General features: G+C 36.8%; 5 protein-coding genes across 10 annotated transcripts; 3 read left to right on the top strand and 2 right to left on the bottom strand.

The window, feature by feature from the left end:
- Positions 1-530: 530 nt before the first annotated feature.
- LOC110843178 (kinesin-like protein KIF11-A) lies at positions 531-7,157 on the bottom strand. Of its 2 annotated transcripts, none has more exons than XM_022089127.2 (11): positions 6,799-7,157; positions 6,574-6,715; positions 6,270-6,431; positions 6,012-6,166; positions 5,768-5,926; positions 5,449-5,685; positions 5,118-5,343; positions 2,089-2,510; positions 1,863-2,002; positions 1,099-1,778; positions 531-1,023 (listed from the first exon to the last, which is right to left on the bottom strand). In XM_022089127.2, exons 1-11 carry the CDS (start codon positions 6,903-6,905, stop codon positions 898-900), a joined length of 2,556 nt encoding a protein of 851 aa, XP_021944819.1. In that variant the 5' UTR covers positions 6,906-7,157; the 3' UTR covers positions 531-897. The 2 variants fall into 2 exon arrangements, with proteins under 2 accessions (XP_021944819.1, XP_021944821.1); XM_022089129.2 differs by having other exon boundaries at positions 531-1,020.
- On the top strand, positions 3,307-5,111 carry LOC110843179. Its single transcript, XM_022089130.2, has 5 exons — positions 3,307-3,620; positions 3,758-3,914; positions 3,992-4,312; positions 4,386-4,580; positions 4,657-5,111. Exons 1-5 carry the CDS (start codon positions 3,308-3,310, stop codon positions 4,982-4,984), a joined length of 1,314 nt encoding a protein of 437 aa, XP_021944822.1. The 5' UTR covers position 3,307; the 3' UTR covers positions 4,985-5,111.
- A 1,947-nt stretch (positions 7,158-9,104) lies between the features above and the next one.
- On the top strand, positions 9,105-13,271 carry LOC118434630. Its single transcript, XM_035848563.1, has 5 exons — positions 9,105-9,695; positions 9,786-10,040; positions 10,126-10,204; positions 10,292-10,467; positions 10,533-13,271. The coding sequence occupies exons 1-5, from the start codon at positions 9,333-9,335 to the stop codon at positions 12,729-12,731; spliced, it is 3,072 nt and encodes a 1,023-aa protein (XP_035704456.1). The 5' UTR covers positions 9,105-9,332; the 3' UTR covers positions 12,732-13,271.
- A 5,224-nt stretch (positions 13,272-18,495) lies between these two features.
- Positions 18,496-22,992, top strand: LOC110842875 (pair-rule protein odd-paired). 5 transcript variants are annotated; one of them, XM_022088722.2, is made up of 6 exons: positions 18,496-19,149; positions 19,224-19,550; positions 21,163-21,490; positions 21,563-21,655; positions 21,729-21,757; positions 21,832-22,992. In XM_022088722.2, the coding sequence occupies exons 3-6, from the start codon at positions 21,281-21,283 to the stop codon at positions 22,895-22,897; spliced, it is 1,398 nt and encodes a 465-aa protein (XP_021944414.1). In that variant the 5' UTR covers positions 18,496-19,149; positions 19,224-19,550; positions 21,163-21,280; the 3' UTR covers positions 22,898-22,992. The 5 variants fall into 5 exon arrangements, with proteins under 5 accessions (XP_021944414.1, XP_021944412.1, XP_021944413.1 ...); XM_022088720.2 differs by lacking the exon at positions 19,224-19,550; XM_022088721.2 differs by lacking the exon at positions 18,496-19,149 and having other exon boundaries at positions 19,156-19,550.
- A 154-nt stretch (positions 22,993-23,146) lies between these two features.
- On the bottom strand, positions 23,147-26,546 carry LOC110842874 (venom carboxylesterase-6). Its single transcript, XM_022088718.2, has 9 exons — positions 26,109-26,546; positions 25,889-26,029; positions 25,719-25,780; positions 25,532-25,614; positions 25,327-25,455; positions 25,197-25,253; positions 24,743-25,105; positions 23,713-24,129; positions 23,147-23,653 (listed from the first exon to the last, which is right to left on the bottom strand). The coding sequence occupies exons 1-9, from the start codon at positions 26,319-26,321 to the stop codon at positions 23,367-23,369; spliced, it is 1,752 nt and encodes a 583-aa protein (XP_021944410.1). The 5' UTR covers positions 26,322-26,546; the 3' UTR covers positions 23,147-23,366.
- Positions 26,547-26,559: the final 13 nt, after the last annotated feature.

Below are 26,559 nucleotides of genomic sequence, written 5' to 3'. Positions count from 1 at the left end.
TGCAACATGCTTTTATTTGATGTTTACTAACTGGCAAATGAGCGGTCGCATATATTTTAATACATAAAACACGGAATGCTGAAAGCGTGTGCATTAAAGCATGAAAGTAAATATTTGAGGGAAAGGCATTCCTTGGTTCAAGATATATTTTACTAGATAAAATTTTCGATATTACCGAATCAAGACACTACTTATCCACTATAACCCACACATACTTTTGTACATATATCACAAGCATGCATGTATAGGAAGTATATGTAGATCACATTAAATAATCTTCACTTACACACATAAAATATGACATATTTACAGAGGACAGATGCGTAGATGCGTAGACAGGTTATGTATCATGCACAGATTTATAAGACAACAATAGAGTGCGAAATTTAATGAAGACATAAATTGTTCTGTTCCCAAATAGTTTGGGATTGTCAACCCTGACCTAACAGACGAAGCTGGGAGATATGTATATTTATTTTTCATGAATAATAATGCATATAGTCAAAAAAGAACCAAAGAAAATCAGCGACTTGTTAGAAAATAGTAAACTTTTACTCTTTATTGAAAAACGGCAGATTTCGTATTTCCAAAGTCTTATTAAATTGAGTGTATCCAAAACATTATTTTTAAAACCTGATGTGAAATGACTTATATGATTTTCATTTAGAATTGTAATTTTGAGACGCAAAATTTTTGTTACTGTTTTCTTGTCATACTTAAACTGAGACTAATATGTCCAAGTGATGAAATTATACCGTATTTAGATATATGTACATACGGATGGAATCCAATAATACATATAGACCGACACAATGAACCCTAATACCTTATTATGAAAAGAAAGTACATAAGTACAATTAATAAGTACAATCTGCAAATAAATTAAATAGAATACAATTAATTAGGGGCACGAAGAATTTTCTTTGATTTTGCGTGTTTGCCATGCTTGGTGTCTTTCTTCGTTTTCGAATTTGCTGTATCGCCAGCAAAATTGTTGCTACATTTGCCAGATGTAGATGACTGCTGCAAAGAATATTGGGTTATCATTAGGAAACATAAAAAATATGTATGGAACATGTTACATCAAAAACTACAGACCTTTGTCGACGTATCTGACAATCCTGAATCACTTTGGGGTCGATTATCAAGTTTTTTTGGCATAACGTAGACCTGGGATGAGCTGGCATTACTTTCCAATCTCAAGCAATCACTTCCATCTCCTTGTGAACCTGTTTTCTCCTCAAAAGGATCTTGATTCTCGTCAAATATTTCTTCTTCGTTCTGCTCATCCAATCTTCCGATATCTTCACGAGGAGAACTACTTAAACTAGAAGACTCGCTTTCCGACATAATATTGGGCATTCGAAGGGAACGAAATCTACTAAGGATTCTATCATGTGGTGATGTAGCAGATAACTCTCTAGGGAATCCGTATGCTTTTCTCAATGGGGTTGACCCAGTAGAGGAATCAACCAAATAAGTAGAATCCCAGAATTCGTTTAGTTTACCAGATTGTACATACAACTGATTTTTAAATCCATCTATGCTCGTGGAGAAATCCTTACAATGGTTGGATAGATCGGTTTTATGTTGTTCGATCTTACTCCTGTCAATACAAAGTGAGTCTTGAACTTGTCTTCTTAGAGCTGCCTGGGCAAGGTTCATGGATTGAATATGTTCGATCAGATTTTGAATTTGTGATTCATTCTTCTTAGTTTGTGAATCCATCTCGAGCAAAAGATTTTCATATCTCGCTTCTTTACAAGCCAATTCTTCGTCTAGAAAATAAATATTAATAAAAATTAGAATAAAAATATAATTATTATCCAATAGTACATATTGTGATTTTCGGTTATTATTACCTAGTAGTAGACGATGTACTCCGTTTAATTGGGAATGTTGTTCTCTAAATGTATCCACGTTACTAGCCATTACATTTACATCCTTTGAAAATCCTTCTCGGAAACGTAAACCGGCGTCCAAATTGGTCCTTTCAACTCCCCTAAAAATTAAAATACGTTGATATAAATCCTTCACAACAACAACATAAGGCAAAGTATATTATGGTGACATTTGATATCTGCTTACTTTTTCCTCTCCAACTTATTGTAGAGTGCTTCTAAGTTCACTGTTGTCTCTTCCGCCGTGTTGAGAAGGGTGCTAGCTTCATCTTTGAGTTTTACCTCCGTGTCCATCTGAACTTTGACAATATGTTCCACCTCTTCTTTTTCGTTCTCCAGACTTCTTATTTTGTGCCCTAATTTAGACACCTTCTTTCTCAAGTCTGCTATCAGTACGTTAGCCGCATTCAAATCATCCTTCATCTCTTCCAAGGCGGCATCCCTTTGGGCAATTTCTGAAATTTTGATTTCTAGTTGTTCTTCAATGTTCCTAGTGTGCTGAATCTTTTCTGTCAAATCCTGATTCTGAGATTCTATCTGGCTCATCATTTTGTCGTAATTTTCTTTGTCGACATAAATTCCATTTTTCTCACGAGAAGCTTGCAAATCCTTTAAAAAAAAAGAGTAATACTAAACAGAGGGACTTAATCGAGTGGGGGTGAGAGGAGACGCGACGAAACTTAAATCCCAACGTTGTTTACTTTTCCACTCGTCGCTTCTTCTCCGTTCTCTATCTCTCTTATCAATGTAGTCCCTCTTAAATTTGAATTACTTGCACAAAAAGATAATACGTAATATTAACTAGTCTCACTTCAGTGTAGGTATCAACTCAACTTAGTGATAGAAGATAGATAAGCAGTTTCTCCGGTTTGAGTTGTCAAGTCAAGTTTTAAGTGCGGTGGTGATACAAATAGTGAGAAAATGGATAACACTTTAAAAAATAGCAATCGTGCCGGAGGAGAACTGAAGTACAGTTTATGTGATAAGAAGTACAAATCGGTGGGGTCATTAAAGAAACATATGAACAGTAGTCATGAGAATCGTGGAAAGTTTGTGTGTAACAGGTGCAATAATACTTTCGACTTCAAACACACATTAAAGATGCATATTCAAACAAACAAATGTGTCGGTAGTCAGAAAGAAAACTCAAAAGGTAAACGAAAATTAAAATGTAAGTTCTGCGCTATGACTTTTGACAAACAGAATCCTCTAACTCTCCATCTGAAACGTCAACATTACGAAGCCGTGTATAAGATCAACTGTCCCAAATGTGACAAAAAATTTCCAAACCATGCTGGTTTAAGAGCACACAACAGTACATATCACAGTTCGAACGAAAAAGTACGTTGCCCAAATTGTCCATTTACTTGTATCAAGAAATTTAACCTACAAAACATATTGCTAGCATGCATTCAGAGAAAGCAACCAAGAAAGCGGAAAAGAATGAGGAGCCACTTTCACCTGCAGAGATAAGTCTCGAAAACTACCGTCAATTTAAAGCAAATCCTGGTGATAAAGTTGTGCCGTGTGTCATAATAAAAAGTGATTACTATTTGAAGTTGATTAAACAACAATTTCAAAATCTTGAACTTGTTCGACTTGAGACGCCAATTGTTTTTGATGAAGTGAGTGGACAACGTCATAAGCCGGGATGGGGCTATAAGTCTGAGGATAAGAACACAGACATTTCTTACGTCCCACTTACAGAAAAAGAACTGTGTAAGTAATAATAATAATCAGAAATGATGATTAAAACTAGTAATCTCTTAATAATGTTAAATTATGAAAGTATGTATGCAAAATGATATGATGGAATGAACAAATTACTTATCTATTCTACTTTGTTTGGTTTGTAGTGACTTGTAAGAAGATGTTTGGATATATATGGCGTGATGGAGTGACTTTCGAGATCGTGGATGTGTATTTTGGCCTGAATGAGGAGGATTCAAAAGTAGCAGCAGCGAATAAATGGAAAAAACTCATCCACAACAAAGATGAAGGCTGTACTGATAGGTGGGTATAATATTCTGGAGAGTAAAGTTCAAAATTTTATGTATCTGAAGCTAAATAATTATGATTGTTTTCCGCAGGATTCTGTTCAACAAGGGATGTTTCTTCGATTCAGAGGAGGCGTTTGAGGTCACAGGGATGGTGGCAACATCAAAGTGGGTCACAGGGCAGCTCAAGTGGTTTACACATAACGAAACTGGATCTATCTGTTCCGTCAAACCTAAGGAATGCTACAAGTGGCTCGCTAATTATTTCGAACAACTCCGAGCTGCCTTACGGTCAGTTAATGACCTTTGGCTTGGACCAGCCGTAACTATTCAGTTAGACGACAAGGAGGGGCTAGTTATGGCAAGACGAAAGTTGGAGAAAGTTAGCGACGAGATGTGTGAGATGGAAATTGGGTAATTGAGGAATTTTCTAATTTTCATGATGATTGGAAATGCATAACTCATTTCATTAATACTTGTACTTAAGGCTTAACGATAAGCTTTCAATCCTTACGGCGGAAAATTCTAACCTGACGGCACAGAACTTTAACCTGACGGCGGAGAACGCTAATAATAAAGCGGAGATTTGCAAATTACAACTGCGTTTGCAATCGTGGAAGAAGAAGCAACAACAGGCCAAAAATGTGAATCGATTACTTCTGGTGCAGAGAGGGCGACAAAGGTGTGCATACATTTTGATAATGGTTCCTTCAATATGTGATATAACAATGTGTAATCTAATTATATATAATTTGCAGATCAAATGCAGACGTTCCGTGCTTTATTCCTGTGACCTTTAAGGTGGATGAAGACGGAAACTTGGATCAAGAGAACGAGCCCAACTTCGACATATTCAGGGAGGAATCGGCGCAAGATGAAGAATCAAGCAGTGATGAAGACGACGACGGCGTCGAGTATGCAAGAGTCCCTACAGATCTCATCAACGTTGTCACGAAAGTGCTTGACCGTTCCGAATCCTCTACCGAAACTAGTCTTAATGGTGCTAATCCAAATCAGAAGACTGACCCGTGTGATGACAAGACCGAACCTAACCGAAAAGTGTTCGTCGTAAAACTGTGTGATTAATTATTTGTCATTTTTATACATTACTTAATGAACCTTTTTCGGTGCTATTATTATCTAACTATTATAAATTTATGAACGTGTTGTCATAATAAAACAAGCATTGATTGTTTCATTATCTATAACTAACTCTTACCTTTCGAAGACGTTCGATTTCTTCAGTGTATTCACGTAGCATTGCTTTCTTTGTCAGTTTTTGATTAACTTCTGGCCTGTTTTGAATATTTTTGGCTCGGTGAGCGTAATCTAACGTACTTAGAGTCTCTTCAATGTTGATTGATGCGGGGGATATCGTAGCAATAATTGAAGTCTTGGTTCGTCCTCCGAGAGAATCCTGCAAGAGTCGGGTGAGTTTTGATTCTCTGTATTGAAAATGATGGGAAAAATATATAACATATTAAACCAACTAAAATTGATATTGATGATCAAATATACATACACATATTTAGTTTGCATCTGTTTCTCACCTGTATGGAATATGTGGCGCCCGTTCCACTAATGCTGTGATAACACGGCCCAAGGTCAATAATGATTGATTAATGTTCCCAGCTTCTCGTGCCCTTTTATCAACAGCTCCGGATCTTCCAATATTTTCAGACCCTGCAAGATCCACCAAATGGAGTTTTCCAATTTTCATTAAATCTTCTCCTAGTGGGTTTGATTCCTTGACATGAACAGTCACCGTAAAAACTGTATGCGATCGGCTATACAAAACAACAACATAGATGCTTTAGTTATTTTCTAAACAAAATAAAACACTCTGGTTTACTATTTAATTTACTCAACCTGGAATTAGCGTTGAGCAATGTTGACGCAGTTTTTCTCATTTGTGATCCTCGTTCCATAATTGTATACACTTCATGTTTGTTATGAACAATGACTTCTTCCAAGCCTTGAATGTGAACAGAACCTTTCGATTTTGAGTCTTCAAATAGCCTTACCGTTCTAAAAATAGACAAATTCACTATTATTAAGCCATATACATATCGCATAAATATTATTCTGTAATAATAGTTGTGTAGCATCTTACTTGGGTTTCGAATCCTCGGTTTGTGAAAGGAGATCATAGACCTCCTCGTTGTACATTTCAACTAGTGACACACGAACCGTAAATTCAGAGCTAGTTACCCTTAATTCATCAAATAATTGACTCATCGCCCGGGGAACAATTCCAGCCAGGGGGTCCTACAAACAAGAAACGAAAACGTAATAGCTCGAGTCCATGCCGACTTGACCAACTGCACTACTGCACTCTATGTCACTTTTTTGTGAAGGTCAATTATCTTACCGATTCCCAGGTAAGGGCATCGCCCCCTCCCTCATTGGTTCTTTCCCCCTCCATCGTAAAGGTCTTTCCTGTTCCTGTTTGACCATATGCAAACACAGTGCAGTTATATCCTTGCAGCACTTCTTCCAGCAAGGGGGACACGACTGATTTGTAGACATCGATCTGTAACAAGAAGATATCAACAAAACAAGTCAGAATACTTTGGCATAAAAACAACATGTTTATTAAATGGATGTATTCGCAGATTTAAGATAAAAACTCGACACAAATAACTATAAAAACTGATCAGGAAACATGTCTATACCTGTTTAGAATTGGGTCCAAAAACCCTGTCAAACGTGAATGTTTTCGAAACTCCACCCCTCTCCTTGCAAACTACTTCCCTTACACCTGGACAATCAACTACCGTAATGGCACTCTTGCTTCTTTCGTGGGAATTAATTGGTCTACAAAAATTTTAATTTAATTTTTCCAAAAGTGCTGAGTACTGAATTAAATTCTTATAACAAAATACTTTGTTTGTACTTACCGAACTCTAGCGAATACGAGAATATTTTCTCGTTTATCCTTCCCTTTGGCCTTTGACAGTTGATATTCGGGGGAGAACATTGTCGTGCAATTTCCTCCAAACTCCATCGAAAGTAAAATCGGGTTCACAAAATTAATGTTTGTTGAATAACTGAAAATATGATGTTAATTTATAATTTATTGTTGACGACAAGTTGTCAAGTGAGCAGAGGTAAAAGTTGGCAAGCCTATTTAGTCAAGCAAATAATGCGAAAGAATGCACGCGAAAAATAAAGTTTGCAGTACAAAATTTGCATGCAGAGAAAATTTAACGGTTGGAAAGTCGGGAGCAAAGAGAGTGAAATGTGTACTGGACAAAACCACTCTGGCGGTGGCTCAATCTCCCACCAACCGAAATCAAAATTAAATGCGATGATGGTGCGTGGCATGCATTTCGTAACGCCAAAGACGATTAACTAAAATTACATCTTAGCATAATTTAATTATTAATTGCACTATTCTTTAAAGCTGTTCAATTTGTTTAAGGAAGACATTGAACACTGCAATCAAATATGCGTGGACGCACCCCAGAGGCAGTAGAGACAAAGACAAGAAGTTTGTCTCTCTCTGAAAAATTTTTTCCCAGCGTTCATTTTTAGTTTCATATGTGGACGTAATTAGTTTTGTTACAATTATTTGTGACACATGATGAGTTATGTTTGTAATGCAGCAATAATGCTGCATACCCATTCAATTTGCTAAGAAATGTCTCTATAAAAAAGTGAATATTTATATACAGTAGTTGTAAAATTGAGATTCGTGCTATAGTAATATTAGTAATCTTTCTGAGCTGAAACATTTCAGAAATAATTATAACAATTTTTAGATGTGGAATGTCGTATGTGCATGTTGAAGTTGAATATGTGAAATAATGGAATTATTTTTTACCAGGAATTAATGGAAATAGAAATAGGTGGGGGCCTCCTCTAGGGTCCCTCTATTTGAAAATTTCCTGTCATATAGTCCCTGGGTTTCCCATCTCTGGTTTACACCTTCATTTGGAACATCATCACTAATACTGCCTATAATTTTGAGCTTTTACTACGACCACTCTGAATCTTCTGCCCAATGACCCCGCCCGACCCTCACCGGTTCCCCTATGATTTTGCTCATCTCCGAATTATTATACCTAGTTACTAATTGGAAATCCTGACAATTTCTCACATGGTGAATCGCAGGGCTATTTTTAACTTGAGAAAATTTCAAAAGCTTATGAAGCACATCGATGTGCTTACATTAGAGCAACGCCTAAAAAATAATAGAAAAGTACAAGACCTACCAGTTCCAAATTTTGATAGAAGATTTTTCTGTTTGAATTATTGCCAAAATTATTTGTGTACGGTAAGCCATATAAATCTGTTGTGTATTCTAATATGTATTTTAATACGACATATTAAATGAAGTTTAGTGTGCAAATTTTGGATAAACTTAACAATTTGAAGAAATCGTAATATTTTATGGAATAAATTTCTTATCAGCATTGAATTTGATTACTTGGCTACTTTAATGACACTAACAAGTAATATTATTGTAAGTAGATTCAGGAACATGATCCTGCAAATGACTAATCTATCAACTTTCAAGAGTTTTGATGTTAATTTGTGTATATGGATGAATGGTTAAGAGTTTGTCATGAAACACTTGATAATAATCATAACACTTAATATCTAACAAAATATAAATCGCACTCGAATAAAAAAATGGTGATTCGATTCACATGATTTTAAGAACTTACTTAAATAGCAAAAATATGAAAATATGTCCATATGTATGGATTGATCATGCCGATAAATACATAATTATTACGGTTTGCTATTTGATACACATGATAATACTTATTTGATAAAATAGAAATTATATTTATTTATTAAAAGTACCGATAGGTATTTTGTATTTCATGTAATATTTATTGCAGTATGCCAGTATGCGAATAAAGTAAATTAAAAATACACTTTTGGTATGAATGAAATGTTGCAATTTTCTTTAGCCACTTTGACACGCTAATAAAGTCGTCATACTGCGAATTACTGCGAATAATCAGAACTTAAATGGGGGAGATATCAATGACGTTAAAGTGATAAAATAGCTTTTCAGTTAAAATGCATGCATTAATTTGTAATGCTCAATCCTCGATAATCCTCAATATTTCTCGGTAAAGGTCAAATGTCAGGCGCACTTTTTTTAACGCATGTGTTACATGTAATGTACATACAATCTCGAAAATTATATCGACCTTCCTTCATTTCGGCGAAATCAATTTCCACATTTATCAAGTCTTGAAGTAGGTATAAACCATCATATTAATGTCTCATCAAATATGTAGCTGTCACAATTTAATCTGACGAGTGCAGAGATTTCAGCTATTCCTCCATCAACATTCGGCTCAACTAATTAAGTTCTTCATATTGTTGAACTCTGAAATATCCGTAAACGTATGCATAGCATCTTAGAAAAACAAATTTCGTTTTAATTCTATCAATTAATTACAAAATTGTGATGCATCTTTCTACCAACACTGATAAAATTATTTTATTAATTATTGGTCTGTATTTCTGTAATGTTTCGGCATTCCAAAAATGTGCTGTTTTACAACAATTCACTCACAGTAGCAGTACCAGCAACGATTACGTTATTCCAGATTTATTTAAAATACCGGATTTTGTCCAGGAATATTTCCCAGATGGAAATTTGGTATCTTTCGTGAACAATAACTACAATTTAAAAATAAATTCTGAATGTAGTCTTTCACTCTGTAAAGAAAAGTACTTTGGTGGGAGCTGTGTTAGTTTTACGCAACATGCACAAAATGTGAACAATTTTGGCAATATATCGTCTGGAATTTGTGAGTGCAAAAAAGAGGTAATTTGTACATTAAAATTAACTTTAATTGATTTTAAAATATGCACGTGTAAATTTACTGGATTTTTACGTATGCATTTCTCACCGCAGAATTGTGACTGTTCTATAATCCCAGTTAGGAAGGAAAGTTGTGCTTATGCCTTTATCACGCCGTGCAATTCTTGTAATCCAGAATACGTTGAAATTAAAGAAGGTTCATCACCCGTGTTCCAGGAAGCTTTTAATTCCAACGTAAGAACCATAAGCGTTCGTGGTGGATGTGTTTTAAATACATTTGACGAAGAAGATTTCGAAGGGGTGGAGGCAACTTTAGATAATGAATCGGGTGGGGATCCTCGAACATGGGTTGGTCTCAAAATTATTAAAAATCAAAATGAGTCGAAACAGGCACAATTCATTTTTTACATACAAGTTTCTTCATAAATTGCAGAATAACTCTGCTAAAATAGGTTCAGCAGAATGTAAATGCAACTGGTCGAGCCAATCCACGTTTGATACAAATGTCAAAAGTATGTACATACACTTTGGGTAGCAATACGATCAAAATCTATTTCATGTAATAGATGATTAAACACATCTTTAAAACCAAATTACAGATAACATTTCAATAATTCAACTACCAAATACAGTTCAGGACATTATCAGCCTTGGAGAAAGTGAACGTAATCATCCGGGAATTTCTGCGGCACTGAGTTCTATAAGGAAACGCCGAAGTCCTACCACTGCGTATATATTATTTCTGGGTTCCTCGGGATCTGGAAAGTCCACTCTGGTACGCTCATTCTTCCTTCAACCTCACAAATCAAAATACTCTTCTATATTTCTCATCGTAAATAGATCAACTTGATGTTTGGCAACCCCACTCTTTCTCCCGTGGGTGGATCCTCTTCGACCACGTCGGACATTCGTGAATTTCGCGTCTCCATCCCACTTCCAGAGCTCGGTCTAAACAATACGGAAATCCACTTGATTGACACGCCCGGCTTGGGTGATACACGAGGACTGGAAAATGATGGCAAATTTCTTGCCACTCTGTCAGACTTCTTATCAAACCACGATGACCTTCAATATTACATTCCAAATGTGATAATTATTTGTCACAAATTCACCGACAACCGTTTCTCTGGGGTTGGTTCCAGTTTTGTAAGAATGTTACGGGCTCTGAATTTCGTTTCGGATAAAATTACTGACGACACCTACTCAAATGTTATCTTTACCTTTACCCATTTCCTCTCTGAAGTGAGCATGAAGAAAAATCCTGACCCAAGACTGGCAGAATTTTCTCGAGTTATCTCCGAGTACACCTTGTTCCCCAAACCAATTGTAGTCACTGTTGCAGAGAACATGGCTGCAGAACACGGCTTGACAATGACGCACTACAATTACTTGCTTCCAAATGGAGAACTCTTTCCGAAAAATATTTATGACAAAATATTCCGAATTTGTCACAATTCTAACGATTCAATTGGATTAGCCGTATTTGAGTCGGCCCTCCATCAAGGGATGCTAAAATACCCTGAACTTTACCTTGGCTCCAAGTTAAACTCTCTATTACCAAGAAATGACTCGAAAACTGTCCATTATACAAGTAAGCTTACCGCTGCATTGTTGGATATTCAGGACAGTGAAATTTCTCAACGTTTAGCACAAACATTTGCGAATATGTCGTCAGAATATAAAACAGGCTCGGGAAATACTCTCCCACTATTACAGAAGGGTTTAAATATTCGAAATCTCCGAAATTTGAGAGATCTTCCAAAGACCAATGTGGACAAGGCTGAGCTGTTTTCATCTCTAAGACTTAACAAGGCTGGGCTGATTTTAATGGAGAAAGCCTTGCAGTTACAACCACCACCTTTTCCTACAACAAATTCGCATAGTTTACTTGTCGGAAATTCTATGAATGTGGCGAGAGGAAATTTCGAACCACTGTACAGTAGAGTCGTACAAATTCAACCCGCTGACAATAACAAGGAATTAATAGTAGCATCCGAGTTGGGGTATACGTTTCCATCCCATATTAAATATTCTTACAATTCCGTACCCCAAATTGTTCAAACATTTACGACATTTGCAAACATACAGGATTATTTTGAGAAACGAGGAGCAACGTTGGGAATTAAGGAAAATCTTTCAACAGTTAAGAGTACCGTAGTTCCACAAGGAATTAATCTCATATCAGAAAGCCGTATAAATTATAACTACACTTTTACAGCTTATCAAGGAATCAGGACTTTTAAATTGGAGCTAAATCATCAAAAGCTGATTTTTGCTCCAAGCTTCGTAAAAGATGTGAATAATCTGACCAAATTTAATGAGCATTCGTACCGAGGGATGGAAAAGTGGAAAGATTTTTTTAACAAATACGGCACTCATTTGGTCGATTCTGTCCACGGGGGTGGTCTAATTACATTGGAGTTTAAAAAAGATATCAATAATCCAAATATTCCAAGTGTGGAATCCGTCTTTAAGCTACTAGATTCTGAACATGGTACAAATAATAGTTCCCTCACAGCTACTGCGGCGCTCAATAAAGGTTATCATGGCCAGCAAATTATTGACTTGAATAGAATCTCGTTCCAGGAAAAACAACAGATTTTAAATTTGTGGAAAAAATCCTTGCATTCGAAGCCAACCATTTTACCACAAAGTGTACAAATAATTTCCCTTGGGGAAATTGTTGGAGCTAAAGTGGATCGAAGCATTGGAGACGAGATTAATTCTGCTACCAAAAGACTAATCTCTGGCACTTTGATTTACAAACCTTCCCCAAGAGAGCAACAAAATTTACAAATTTGTCAAAATAATTTGGTGGCAGCTAGAAATTCGTCCGCAATAAGTAATCTAGAGGCAGAAATTGCATCAGTGAAGAATAAAATGGAACTATACGTTCAAAAACTGCATAACGACGGAAAACAACACCTTGCTCGAATAATTCCTGTAGTAGCTGAAAAGTATGGTGGATTATATACTTTAAATTTATTGACGGAAAAGGTAAAGGAAAGGAACAAATGTCAGCAGAGGTTCAAAGTTTAGTGCACTTAATTTTCGAAAATGTGTGTTTCGTTTCAAATGTATATATTTACTTTAAATTCTTGTCCTGCACGAATGTGTGTTTGTACACAGCTTAAATTATTTGAATAAATTGTATGTATTTACTTGTACATTGTTTACCGAATGTGATACCGTAGACATAAAGTGACTTTGTTTGTTACTTTGATAATAAACAATCGGATCATGATTATCCTGTGATAGAATTGATAACATGTAGACACAAACGTTTTGATCTTCACAACAGGAAGGGCAAGATCCATATCTAAAACCTCTTCAACTTGACATTTACTTTATTCGTGGAATATACGCAAGTTGTAAAAAAGATTATTTAATCAACTGCAACTCAAGTAATACATAATGACTGATGGACATCTGGATCACGCTACAGGATGAGTCAGGTACATTGTGCATACGATTTCGCTGTGTCAATTGGTAATTGTCATTGAGATATGAATGTGCTTATAACCCATGCGGAGTCTGAATAAAATTGACGCTGAGTGTTTGTCTGGCTGGACGAACAAATATTATTGCTTGCCAATATTTATAAACATAAAGTAAAACCACAATGCGTATTCGTCATGCTCTGGGTCGGTTACTGTATTCATTTATCACACTGTGATTTACCGATTCTACTTCATTATATATGCAAAAATTATAGTTTCTTCACATTTGTTTACACGAAATATGTAGTCGTCATAAGTATTTTATTCGTTTATGAACATGAAGGAGAAAAATTGATCTGGCGTCAAATCTTCATTTTTCTGCGGTTCAGATTTAAATTTGTACTTGAAAGCCCTTAATACTTGTATGTATCCTAATTAATGATTATAGCAAAACAAAAGCCTATGACACATGCAAGTCCCGAAATAGAAATCGGATACATTTTCATGCAATAAGTCCATATGCACCGCAACCTGTATCAAATTAATACGTATCATTGCATCGCTGACGTAAATACATGTATGATTTTTTGCCGTGTCCAGTCTAGTCTAGTCATTCCGTGACGTGACAGAGTTGAGGTGAAATCCCAAAACATAATCTGCGAGTGTTTTATTTATTACCTATCTCAATCCACCGAATGTTATGCAATTAAATTGACTCGGTCGGCTGTTACAAACTATAATAAATAGTAAATAAGCCCTGCTGGCTATTTTAACGATATACTCGCATTTATGAATGGACTGATTAATCTTATTTCCTTTGACGAAGTTAATAACGCACACAATACAAACACCACGTCGGGTGGTTTGCTTACAATTACGACAGGAAAAGTAAGATAAACAAATAATAATGCACTCCATCAACACCTTTCCCTTTCTGAAGCACTTGACATTTGTGTATACTTTATTCATTCATCACTTTCAATGAGTGACACATAAAGTTGTAAATATAATCTAATCTAATACTTACTGATGTACTTTGGGATCACGCTATTGCACTGTGTTACAAGTATGAGTCAGGCATGAGTTGTAGACATATGTTCATGCAGATCAATTATTGTACGGCTAATTTATTAATTCAGTGTAGGTGAACTTTGAGCATTTAACGCACGATTGTTTGGACGTAGCAAAAATAATGGAACAGCAGAATTTCGGTTTTTAACATAATATGTTGAATATAGTAATATAGTTATTATAACTTTATTTCAAGTTTTATGAAATTTGTAACATGTATATTTTATACTTTACAATAAATTATAGTAACAAATCGCGTGATTCATTTTTTTTGGGTGATTATACTTATTTATTTATTTATTGTACACGAATCTTGCTCTCTGTATGGTTTCTGAGCTTTTACATACATATGTATGACACTTGACCTATGTAAGTAAATATGTACATTATACATATACAGGTACATATGTATACATACATTTTGTATCGTACAATTGTCAGGCTGTGTAAACCTGGAGGAGTCGGATACCAATTTCACAAATTAAATATTTTCAACTGGCGCAGTCTGTCCGCCATGTTGGATACAGATCGCAAAAATTGCAAACAACTAGTTGGGATTATTTAGTTTACGTACTACGTAGCTGAAAGGATGGAAGATCTTGTACATCCAAATCCAGTTAATATATTAAAACTCATTTGGATATTACTACATAATTTTAAATTGCGAAATAAGTAGTAATTATGCTCATTTTACGCGGCCTTATTTTTACAAGAAAAATTTTTTACAACGCCACATTCCAATCTTCCAATCACGATAAATTTCGAAGTAGAACATCATCAACTTGTAGTCTAATATTTGCAGTTTATCGCCGCCTAATTAGTTTTTCAACTTAATTAATTTGCAATAATTTGAAAATTATCGAATTCCTGAAAATTTTAACACTAAATACACTACGCTCAAATTTAACTCTTATGCCGGGGTTTATGGGTTCGTGTATGCAACTCCGTGGAACTGATAGTTAGTGACGTCATGTCGAAGCCGTCCACCCACAACTAGTTTTACTAGCTGTCCAGAATTATAGACAATCCAAAGTCCATTGGGAAAGGTCATCATGTTAGATGTTAGATGCATGTTAGGTGCATGTTAGATGGTGCAATATAATTATGTTGTCAGATCAATTCACGCCATTATCTCCATGAAATGTTTTTCCAGGTCCTTCTTATTGAAATTGATACCTTGCACTATTTTCAGTGCCTGAAACTTTGTAACTATATTTGACAAGCACGCCCTAAATGCATAACAGTTATATTTGCAGCAACTTTGTTTGAATTAGCATTATTTGCATTTTTAGGTACATGTACCCGTCTTACTGCTACCGAGATTGTTTTGTCAGATAGATACAACGTCTGACTGCATACATATATTTTATTTATATGTATGTACATACATATGGACTAGTAAATATGCAAGCCTGGAATAATCTAGTTGGGTAACCCAACCAGTTTTTCCAGTCAATTATTAATTTATGTTTAAATCGGGTTACTTGCGGATAGAATTATAGCAATCTGAATTACTTGATGATATAATAATGACAATATAATTCCTCTAACTCGACGCGATTTGTCTTTGCACAGTAGTTAATGAGTATTGACGGGCTTCCAGAGATATCTAACGTGTCAATATATACCTGAAGTAACAGGAGAAGTGTTACTTGATCTTTAATTATTTAGTATGACATAATGGACTCAATAACAACAAAGCGTGGTAGCTTTCCATTGGTTCTTTGAATGAACCTCAAAGATTCAAAGGTCGAGCCGCATGAACCAAAAAGGTTCTAAATAGTTTCTGGATTAACGGACTGTGCAATTTGATTATCCAATTTCTTATTGGACTCTTGCCAACTATATAAAAGCTTTGAGTACTTATGTAAGAACATTTTGATAGAATATCCGTTGAATTTACTTTCCTCTCCGAAAATCATTGAGCCAAATTCGTAAAAATACATTCATCCAGGCAAATGTATTTTTGTATGTAGCTCGCTCACTCGCTATGAATGTGCTTAATTTGTCGTAACCACATTTTCAAATCCGATCCGATAAATTATTACTATGAATCATTATTTATTACTAATCATTACACCATCCGGGCTAATGAGAATAATTCATCATCCAATTGTAATATACGTACCAAGAAACTCGCAATGGCCCTTAATCATACACAAGTACATAAGTATTTCCTCCATCATCGGCTCTCCCCCTCGCCTTCAACTTGAACATTCCTCCGGATTGGAATCTGCAAAATCTTTACAGGAAAAAATATTCTTGGAAATATTTTTTAATCGGAAGTTACACGAGGAAAGTTTCACTGTTAGGAATGTGGAATAAGTCATGCCAAAAAGGATGCAAGATGTTTCATCATCAATAAATATATTAGTCACCATAGCCTAAATATCAAATGTCCTTATTTTCAAAGTGCACGTTACCACACAAAGTCCTTCACTCGTACTAAATAGTATATGCAATATGTATGTATGTACATAGTAGTCGTTTGATACTTAATTTCTCTGGGTTTTCACGTGGATCTTGATAATTACATGCCTTGAGCTTCAATCATAATAAATATTATACAACATTGTATGTATTGTTCATGAATAATAATTCCGTTGCTTGTTGAATGTCTTGCACATGTGGATTGGATTGGCCGGTGTTGTGGCTGTTGTTCTTCTGCATCCGGCTCAAGTTAGCAACTCACACAATATTTTAGCACACACAACAACGTGCACTCCACATTGGCAAAATGTAAAATAAGCTTGTGCAGGTTTGCTTGGTGACTAATCCTGCCATTTTACCTCAGCAGCCTATATCTTGATGTACATGTGTATATGGGAAGTTCAACCCAATCATCAGCGTGTTGGGTGGTTCTCAAATTCTCAAGTGGGGACTTAGTCATCCTCGACATCATCATCACATAAATATTATTATCCTTTTTGCAACAAAACACAATGTATGTACGATAGACTCCACGGTGCAGTATCATCTAATATCTTGCTCGTCCTGAGGTGAGCAAACGAGCCTACACACCTGCCTTAATATTAAGTCAGCAAAACTAGCCACAATTTATCCACTCCTTTGTTAAGGAAGCAATGTATACATGGATACATACAAACTTCATACCCTATGCGCTGCGCATTGCATAATTGGATGCACTACAATTCTCTCTGCAAATTTCAGTGCAAAACTCGACACTTTTTTTACAACTCTACTTCTCAGAACGAGTTATTATCCTCAACTATGTATCTACATAATCTCATGAATATCTTAAAGTGAAATCCAAGGTAAAAAGTGCGTAGTACAAAAATGAAGCACGTACTCAAATCCAGGCAGCAAAATATTGACTTTGACACTATCATACTTATTCCTTTTGATCCCTACGCACTTACTACTCTGCTCTGCTCTATTTCGTAATAAAATCGTATCTGTATCTTCATTCATTTAATAATTTCGTCTCATTTCATCATCGATATCATCATCATCATCCTTAAACTTAATCCAGCACTGCCATCACCACCGCCACCATCGTCTTGTCCTCCTCCACGAAAAAAGCAAGAAATCAAAATGCATAATGCAGCCACTGTCTTATTTATTATGTTGGCTTGTAACTTACAAGTTGTAAGTAAACATGTTTTCTGATAGTGCGGATTGTATCAGAAGAAGAGTATCAAATATGTACATGCGTCACCTCACATCGCACTCTTCTTGCCTCCCTCACATGACGACCGACGACGACAAGTTCATCAAAGTGTTCGCCTTGTTTGTTGCTTACTTCTTGGTAAAATCCTTCACAATGTTCTTCCTTCGAGCCTGCACAAACGTGAAGTGTGTTTGCCTAGATATCTGCGACGACATGATTCATGAATGGATTGGAACGATCCATACGATACTCTCTTAATTGGAATTCCCCACAATCACGAGCAACACTGGCAGAAAAGTTTTAAGCAGCCCTACAATAAACATCCAACCCTTTACTTTACTTTTAGTCACTCCACATCACCATCATCATCATCATCAATAATACAATCTTATTCAATCCAAGTTGGTGGATTGCCGAGCAGCAAAGTTGTTCTGTTCAGTTAGTCGTCGTGCCGTGCAGAATTACCCCCGCATCCACACAGCACCACCACGCCGCAGTTATTTTATTCCTGTTTTAGCATAACTAACCTCACACATTATATTATTAGTTGGATTAGTTTTAGCAAGCTTGGCAACTTAGCAGCAAAACAAGTTGGCCTGAGAAGAAGAAGAAGCTGGAGCAGACCGAATTATTACACGGTATATGTGCACATATAAAAAAGAAGTTGAACCAGAGTGACCTTCACCTGTGGATTGGATATTGGATTGACGAGAGTATGAGAGCTTGCTAAAAGAGTGAGAAGGTTTGAGAACCAGACTGGTTGTTGCGGTTCAGTTCGTTCTTCTCTGTTCTCTATCCTCACCATTGACGCACTTATGTATAATACTTTGGTCGTCCATCCTGACCTAGGAGAACAAACCACAACCACTCAAACCTGCCTTGTTGTTCCATACAATAGTTGTGATTCGCTCTCTCAAGAACTTGGACGGATAATTGAGACCTTAACAATTTGTAACGTAATACTCTCTCTCTCGATCCACTAATAATAAGCACGGTGCAGTCTTACTTTGATCGCGGTTCGCGTGTTGGTCTGAAGAGAGTCACTTATTTTTACTCCGGTGTCCAGTCAATAACTTTGTGTGTCCAGAGGTGGTTATCGCTCTCTGTCCGTGGAAAGAATAAATAAAACTTTTAAAAAAACTTATCGAGACGAGGATGGCAAATAAATTTTTGCAGACCAGAAATTTATATTGAGCAGGAAAACTGAATACGCTGTATCATCCTGGTCATCAACACAATCATTTTTCATCATCTTCACATACATACACTCACACATAGCCTCGTCATCACGTATCAATGCAGAAGAAGGAGAGAGGTGAGTGGAAAAATACTGAGAAAGAGACAACAAGCCTTCATTTCTTGTCTTAATGCAAATGCAAAATACGACAGATTTTGTAACGGACTTCATCAATTTTATATCCATACGAGAGCAAAAAGTAGAAAAATAAATTTCCATAACTGAGCGAGAGACACCAGACAAGCCAAGTCGCATACACGTGGTTCACCTCGGTACACCGGCGAATTAAATGTATTGATCTTTCAATATTTCGCAACCAAGCGGATCCGGTCTATCCGAGAGGGTTACGAAAAATCGAAACATTTTCCAAAGTTGAACAAGTGAATAAACTCAAGACAAGTTTCTGCCGGTTGTTTTTCGTTGGTAGAAAGTGATAATATTTAATGATGATCTTCAAACAAGTTTTTAGTCATATTTTCGTAAGTGAGAATATATAAAAATAATAAGTTATCGTAGAACAATATGTATATGTATTTTTATACATCACATGAAATAAGGTCGTGCAGTGTGGGCGTTTAGTTGTTCTTTCTGGCTTATCTGCCTCCCGGAAGGTGGGTGGCTTATTAATATTGAGTTGACATTGGTCGGGTTATATGTACACATGGTCCGGTCAAGTCCAGTCTAATCATGACAATAGCAAATGATAAGACATGGTAGTGATGACCTGCGATGACAATAGCGTCAGTGTGCCCACTCCTTTTTCTTTCTGGTCCACATGTCTTGGTCTCCCAATAAATCCAGATTTTGTTGGAATTTCCTGGTTTTACTTTTAACAAACAAAAAGAGATTGACGGAATTGAATGACACATCATTTTTCATTACCACGGTTAAACAAACGTGGTCATTCATCTCATTCCAAGTAGTCCCAAGAAAATTAAGTAAAGAGTTGTCACTTTTTATTTCCAAGTATTTTGTCGTATTTCTATTTACACTGTGATTATTAGTTAAATTTAATTGCAGCAATTATCACTTATCGTTACTTGCTCGACTGCTGGAGAGCAGATGCGGGCGGACAGCATAAGAACATTGCATGCAAAAAAAATTGAAAAGGGATTCATGAGTTTACTAGTGCAACCGGATGGAGTTCATGTTTCTGGGAAGAACGTGGCATAATGGCAATAAGTTTTAGCAGCTTTTTTTGTATGTATATATGGACACTTATTGTGGGCTACGAATCATCATGATTAGCTGCGTCATTATTCCTGAGTCATCCACCTTCTCTGAACTTGAGTGCGGGCACACAGACACAGAGAGAGAGATGAGATTTTTACAATTCGCAAAAGCACACTTTTTATTCGCGAGTCTCATTCATTGATGGGATTTACGGCACGACACAGTCCAGAGGTGCTGCTCGTACATATGCAGAGTTTACATAGTTATTGTCTGCCTGTGCGTCATGTGTTGTTCATCATCATCACATTCAAAGGCATGAAATCTGTGACGAAGAGATGAGACTGAATTTGTGATGTGATTCAGGCTTTTTCTTGCGTGCATTCCCTTTTGCCAGGTTTTTTTTACGAAATGTGCATCATCTCCTCTCGCAATCTCATAATAATAATCTCATCTCCAGAAATGGCTCTCTCTCAATTTACTCTCCCAGCTCCGTCTCCATTTCGTAAGAATTGTTTAAGGAAGCGTTAAATTGTTGTGGCCAGAAAGATCCTGCTGAATCTGTTATTGAGAATTTGAGACAAACTCAGTTGTAATTTTTTCCATATTGACAACTTAAATCATGATAAATACTTGGCCTTGTTGTACTTTGCACCAGCAGCAGTCGTTATATTTTGTAATGACGTTGTCGTAGCGTGCTGCTGGAGGTGAGGAGGCAGAAAGAGTTTCATGCTCTCATGCCACGCCGAACGCGGTATAAAATATTGAGCAAGGAAGAGTTGCATGGAAGCTATTTAATTGAATAAGACCGTATGTATACATAGATACACAATCGTAATTGGAGCTCTTAATTATGTTGTCTTCCACACTTCTTGTTGTATAACTGAGCTGATTTCGTTATCTTTATCTTTATTTCTGCAGATTTACACCGGATACCCTGAGTTATTCATAGTCGGCGAAGCATTCATAATTTTTTCTCCATTCCGGATGCCATAACCTACGCCAACATTTCCCATGTCCACGTTCTGGCTCCCCAACCATGAACCATAAGCAATCACCTCCCACTTCAGAGCAACCTGGTTCAAACACTGCAACCTCTCTTAATGACATGAGTACTACTGCTCTCCTCTTCCCAACCACCCCCACGACCGTACCCTCGCCCCGAAGTGGTACTAATAACGGCAACAAGGAAGCCTCCTTCAAATGCGAGCATTGCGGGCGTGGCTTCCTTTTCAAGAATAATTTAAAGGCATTACTTAATTAATCAATAATAATTAAATTATTAATAATCCTTTAAATTATTAATAATCCTTTAAATTAGGCCCATTTACGGACTCACACTAGGGATCGTAAATACACTTGTGATCTCTGCCAAAAGTCTTTCATCTACAAAGAGAGCTTAAAGAATCATATGGTAAGTGCACAAGTGAATTTTAATGAATGAATTGTTCAAGAATAAGGTACACATTTTTATCTTAATTTAATAGCTTCTTCATTCAAACGAACTTCCCTACAAGTAAGTACCCCAGTTTTATAGGATACTTATCTAATTGCTACCTTTTTTACATAAATTTTACATTATTTTTATAGCTGCGATATATGCGGGAAAAAGTTCCGCGATAGGTCTAATCGTAGGAAACATGTAAAAAATGTGCACAAGTATTTGCTCAATCAACCCGCCGGGGGCGGCGGAGATGCAAGTGGCGTTGCTACTCCGAGCGGAAGTGGGAGCGGATCTACTACACCTGATCAAGTAACTAAAACTAGGAGGAAACGGACACCAAAGGTGGAAGGAGGTGGAAGAAAGGGAAAGATGAATGAAACAATTACTTCTTTAGAGGATGAAAATGCGTCCTCTTTAGGATTTGAAATGACAACGCATAAGTTATCCTCCATCCAATTACATCATCATCAACACCACCGTTCGCTGGATGTGGTTTCGTCATCAACAAGTAATCATACCCAGACAAGCTCACACTATAGTCAGAGCCACTACCAACAGCCACACCCACTTTTGCTTTCTTCACCTTCCCTACAAAGCAGTTTAGTGAAAAGAGAACCGGGCGAGGTGTGGCATCCTACTCAAGTTCCACTCTATTTACAAGATGATGGTGGTCATCATCATTACCCACATCATCATCCGCAGCAACACAGTAATTACCCTGGAGGTATTAGCAGTGGAGGTATTAGTGGACAATCTGACACAAAACCAGCTCTCTTGCCTCCTCCACAGGATGACCATTACACGTCATATATGGATCAGTATCATCATCTTCACCAGCAGCAGCAGCAACAACATCAGCACCACAACCCGCAGCAGTACATTCATCACCAATACTGGAATACTCAGGCAGCTTCCAGCGGGGGTCCTTATTCCGGTAACAGCAACAGCAGCGCTGGTGCCCCACCGCCGTCGTATCATTTATTAGGTACCGTTGCGCCAAGTACTAGGTCTCCTCCTGTCCTGGAAGGATACTCATCGTCAACACCCAGCCACCCACACGCCACGCCGACAGGGTCGTCGTTAGCTCATGGGAACAATCAGCCAACGCCACCCGTTACAACTGCTGCTACTACGACGAGCAACGGTGGTGCTAATCCTCCACCCGTGTTTTTGTACAAGGACTTGTCACAGTTCGATTTTAGCTATTTGTAGTGTTTTTCTGAGTGTACTGTATTCAAGTCTAAATCAATCACAAATAGTCAATTTCCACTCAACAAGGAGAATAAGAATGATACTTATTGTATTTATGTCTTGATGCTTTACCCCCATTTATTTTTATAAAGCAATTTTATCTAATAATAATAATAAGTTTGTGACGTTTAAAAGGTGCTTAAAATTTGAGTGATTGCAAAACAATGCGCAATATAGTACATATGCATGTATGCAGAACTACGGATCATGTCACTGGCATCATTGACTACTTTTTATTAGCGACTAAATTTCAAAACTGTCTGATTTTTTAATTGTCATGTAATCTGAGAGAAAGGGAGTTTTCTAATAATTTATTTATATCTATATTTATTACGTACTGCTATTGAAGAAGTGCCGATATTGTCAAACTTTTTGACAGATTTGGTAAAATACTTTTCTCGTTGTTAACAAAACAACTCGTCCGTTACATTTACAATGACTGCCAAAAATCAATCCTATCCTTAAACGGCTCCGAAATCATTTCCGGCCTCCAGTTCAACTTCATATACTTGAGCTCTGAATTTTTTTCTTGTGGGGTCCATACTTTCCCCAAAAATTCCAACACGGGGCTCTTTTTCAATTTCAAATCTAATTTAGCAAACTGCACAATAAGCTTAACAAATTTTTTGGAAAATTCATAATCTACGCTCCCCTTCGGAACGGAAGCCATCATGGGCATAAAAAATTCCATCGCCAGCTCGTCACCGTGGCAAGATCCTAAAAAATTGAGATTTCTTATTAATTTTGTGCCATTATTTGAGAGATTAATAACTCACCATGTCTCTCGATTGTCTGGCCAAGCACCGTAGTTTTGAACCACTTTGAAACCTTGGACCACATAATCTCCACGAGGGGATGGTAACCTCCCTTCAACGCAAGGAGCAACTGATCCAGTCCAAAGTCCCCTTGATAAGCGTAATAGTAAATGAAAAGAGGTGGTCCTTCGACTTGTGCGTGACTCGTCAATGCGTTGTGAAATCCCAAATTCCATAACCAGTCGGAGAAAAGATTTGTTAAATTTTCATAATGAGCCATCGGATTGTTCAAGTCTAGGCCATTTCCGTGCATATAAAACGCCTTGACCTTTTCATACACGACTGGCGGAGTATCTTCAGGCATGAGCATTATGTTTTCTACCGTCTTGTCCCAAGCATTTAAAAGACCGTGAGTTATAGTACTGTTAGCGACGGCGGCTAAAATATAAATCGTTACAAATGCTTAAATGTAACCCAGACAGAATAATATCATAATTACTGATATACCGTAAATACTCTATTTATAGCCGGGGCTAAAATTCAAAACTGAGGGTCGAGGACCCGGCTACAATTAGAGACCGGCTATAATTAGAGACCCGGCTAAATTTTGTTACGCCCAAAATTGTAGATATTACAAAATCACGCATAATCCATATTGACTCAATTTGAGTTTTCTAATTTAGTAAGATATCCCATCAGTAACCCTTTAACTTTAAATCTCCATCTTTAAACGAGGTTTAGCAGTTTTTTTTTTAAATTTTATGTCATAACTATATCCATTATTAACTTGAAATTAATAGGTAAAAATTAGTAGTTCAACTTATTCGTTGATTAGCATAACGTGCAACATTTATCTTGAATGGGCTATGAACGGGGACACAACAGACAAGACAGGCCACAATTAGAGACCCGGCTATAAATAGGGACCCGGCCATAATTAGAGACCCGGCTAAAATTTTGAAATCTTGGTCTCTAGACCCGGCTATATTTGGAGACCGGCTATAATTAGAATAGGGCTATAAATAGAGGTTTTACGGTATTTAGGACTCACGCGCTGACATCATCAACCCCTCTGCATTGTTAACTCCAGTAAAAAATGGGACCTTGTTATAATTTCCACTCTCAATAATTCGTCTCGGCATATCGAGCAAGAATGCCTTTCCATCTGACTTATCCATTTCAACCGTGGGGACAAATGTTGCGATAACTGGGCGCAGATTATCCTTCATCTCTCTGTGAACTTGGACAATGTCCATGGCTTCTTTACTTTTGAGACATTTCACCATTTCTTGAGTATTTCCTACAGGGCAGTTTAGCTGTTGGGCGAATCTCTTTGCTTGTTTGGCAGGATGGGGATAAACAGCCCAGGGCATCGTCGCCAGACCACTTTGAGCGATGGCTTTGTGAAATAATCCTGAATTACATAGTTTAAAATCAGTTATATGCAATTTAAGTATGCAGGAGTAAAGTGCGGAAACAAGTTATTTCACGTCAAACATCTCTACCTTTGCTCATTGGTGAAAGAATTTGAAAATGAACCGATGCACCTCCAGCAGACTCTCCTAAGCACATAAAAATTGTAAAAACAGTTAAAATTACTATTTACAGCTAGCCATTGATATTTATTGTGTGTACCAATTAGTGTCACATCGTTTTTATTTCCTCCAAATCTTTCGATGTTGTCCTGTACCCACTGCAACGCCATACTTTGATCCTTCAATCCCATGTTTCCTCGCACCACACCATCTCCTGAATTTAAGAACCCTGCCACAAGGAAAGAGAGAAAATATACTTATTTTTTTCCAGAGAAGGATTTGTACTACAGTAAGTTATAACCAACCAAAACTTGCGAGACGATAATTTACGGTAACGAGTACAACATCTTCATCCATAAAATAGTCTCCATGGTATGAGTTGCCGCTTCTGTAAATACATAAAATTTTCATAAATGTAATTTACATACGTGCATATATTTCGTTCATACAATTCGTTTCAGATAAAAATATCTATATATGCAATAATTATACCCGAACGCAAAAATGCCCCCATGAATCCACACCAATACTGGTAATTTCGCATCTTTGCCAATCTGAACAGTATGAAATTGTTTATAATTTTTGTAATGATTTTATCGTCGTCATAATTACATAGGTACTCATATTTACATATGAAGTTCATAAATCTTTATTCTGCATACCTTTGGCGTATGTACATTGACGAAAAGACAATCCTCACTCCCTTCAATCCTTCCCATTATAAGATCCATTTGAATGCAGGATGACCCAGCCTTTGTCGCGTCCCTGATTCCATCCCATTTTTTAGTAAATCGTTCTGGTGACTATTTACAACAAATAAACCTCTTTATATCTAAATGAATTTATGACACTAAAATTATGAAAATTTGTGTTTATACCCACTTCGTATCTTAATTTCCCAACGGGTGGCTGTGCATAAGGTATAGCCAAATATTCAAAATAATTACGGCCATCTCTGCTCAGTGAAATTTTTCCTTGCAACTTTCCCGTCGAAATTTCAACAATCGGAGAATTGACAATTGGTGGAAAGTAAGTCGTCCTCACGAGATACGCTATTCCAGCTACCGCAATCGCAAGATATAGTTTGTACCCCATTGCTTATTCGAACTAATGGATGAAGTAAACTAGTAGAAATATATTATAATTTAAATTGGTCCTTCCTTATTAAGTAGCGTAACGTGAGTGAATTACACCGATTCTTCACACACTACTTGAATTGACAGGAGAGTTAAAGTCCAATGTAACAGAAATCACATGAATAGGCAGTTTTGTATAGCAATCAATGGTGTAATAATGACTATATGGTATCAGATTAAAACCTGCTGGACTATAG

This window comes from Folsomia candida, unplaced genomic scaffold (assembly GCF_002217175.1).
Source record: "Folsomia candida strain VU population unplaced genomic scaffold, ASM221717v1 Fcan01_Sc002, whole genome shotgun sequence".
Lineage (NCBI taxonomy): Eukaryota > Metazoa > Arthropoda > Collembola > Entomobryomorpha > Isotomidae > Folsomia > Folsomia candida.
Note: the sequence above shows the minus strand (reverse complement) of the source record. Positions and strands in the feature narration are given on the sequence as shown.

Coding starts and splice junctions, on each gene's coding strand:
- LOC110843179 (XM_022089130.2), top strand. CDS start 3,308: ATGCATTCAGAGAAAGCAACCAAGAAAGCGGAAAAGAATGAGGAGCCA. Junction 4,313..4,385: donor ATGTGTGAGATGGAAATTGG/GTAATTGAGGAA, acceptor CTTGTACTTAAG/GCTTAACGATAAGCTTTCAA. Junction 4,581..4,656: donor GTGCAGAGAGGGCGACAAAG/GTGTGCATACAT, acceptor TATAATTTGCAG/ATCAAATGCAGACGTTCCGT.
- LOC110843178 (XM_022089127.2), bottom strand. CDS start 6,905: ATGGAGTTTGGAGGAAATTGCACGACAATGTTCTCCCCCGAATATCAA. Junction 5,686..5,767: donor TTGCTCAACGCTAATTCCAG/GTTGAGTAAATT, acceptor TGTTTTGTATAG/CCGATCGCATACAGTTTTTA. Junction 2,003..2,088: donor AATAAGTTGGAGAGGAAAAA/GTAAGCAGATAT, acceptor TTTAATTTTTAG/GGGAGTTGAAAGGACCAATT.
- LOC118434630 (XM_035848563.1), top strand. CDS start 9,333: ATGCATCTTTCTACCAACACTGATAAAATTATTTTATTAATTATTGGT. Junction 10,041..10,125: donor GTGGGGATCCTCGAACATGG/GTTGGTCTCAAA, acceptor CATAAATTGCAG/AATAACTCTGCTAAAATAGG. Junction 10,205..10,291: donor GTTTGATACAAATGTCAAAA/GTATGTACATAC, acceptor ACCAAATTACAG/ATAACATTTCAATAATTCAA.
- LOC110842875 (XM_022088720.2), top strand. CDS start 21,281: ATGAACCATAAGCAATCACCTCCCACTTCAGAGCAACCTGGTTCAAAC. Junction 21,656..21,728: donor AGAGCTTAAAGAATCATATG/GTAAGTGCACAA, acceptor TTAATTTAATAG/CTTCTTCATTCAAACGAACT. Junction 21,758..21,831: donor TCAAACGAACTTCCCTACAA/GTAAGTACCCCA, acceptor TTATTTTTATAG/CTGCGATATATGCGGGAAAA.
- LOC110842874 (XM_022088718.2), bottom strand. CDS start 26,321: ATGGGGTACAAACTATATCTTGCGATTGCGGTAGCTGGAATAGCGTAT. Junction 25,106..25,196: donor TCTTTCACCAATGAGCAAAG/GTAGAGATGTTT, acceptor TATGTAATTCAG/GATTATTTCACAAAGCCATC. Junction 24,130..24,742: donor GGGGTTGATGATGTCAGCGC/GTGAGTCCTAAA, acceptor TTTATATTTTAG/CCGCCGTCGCTAACAGTACT.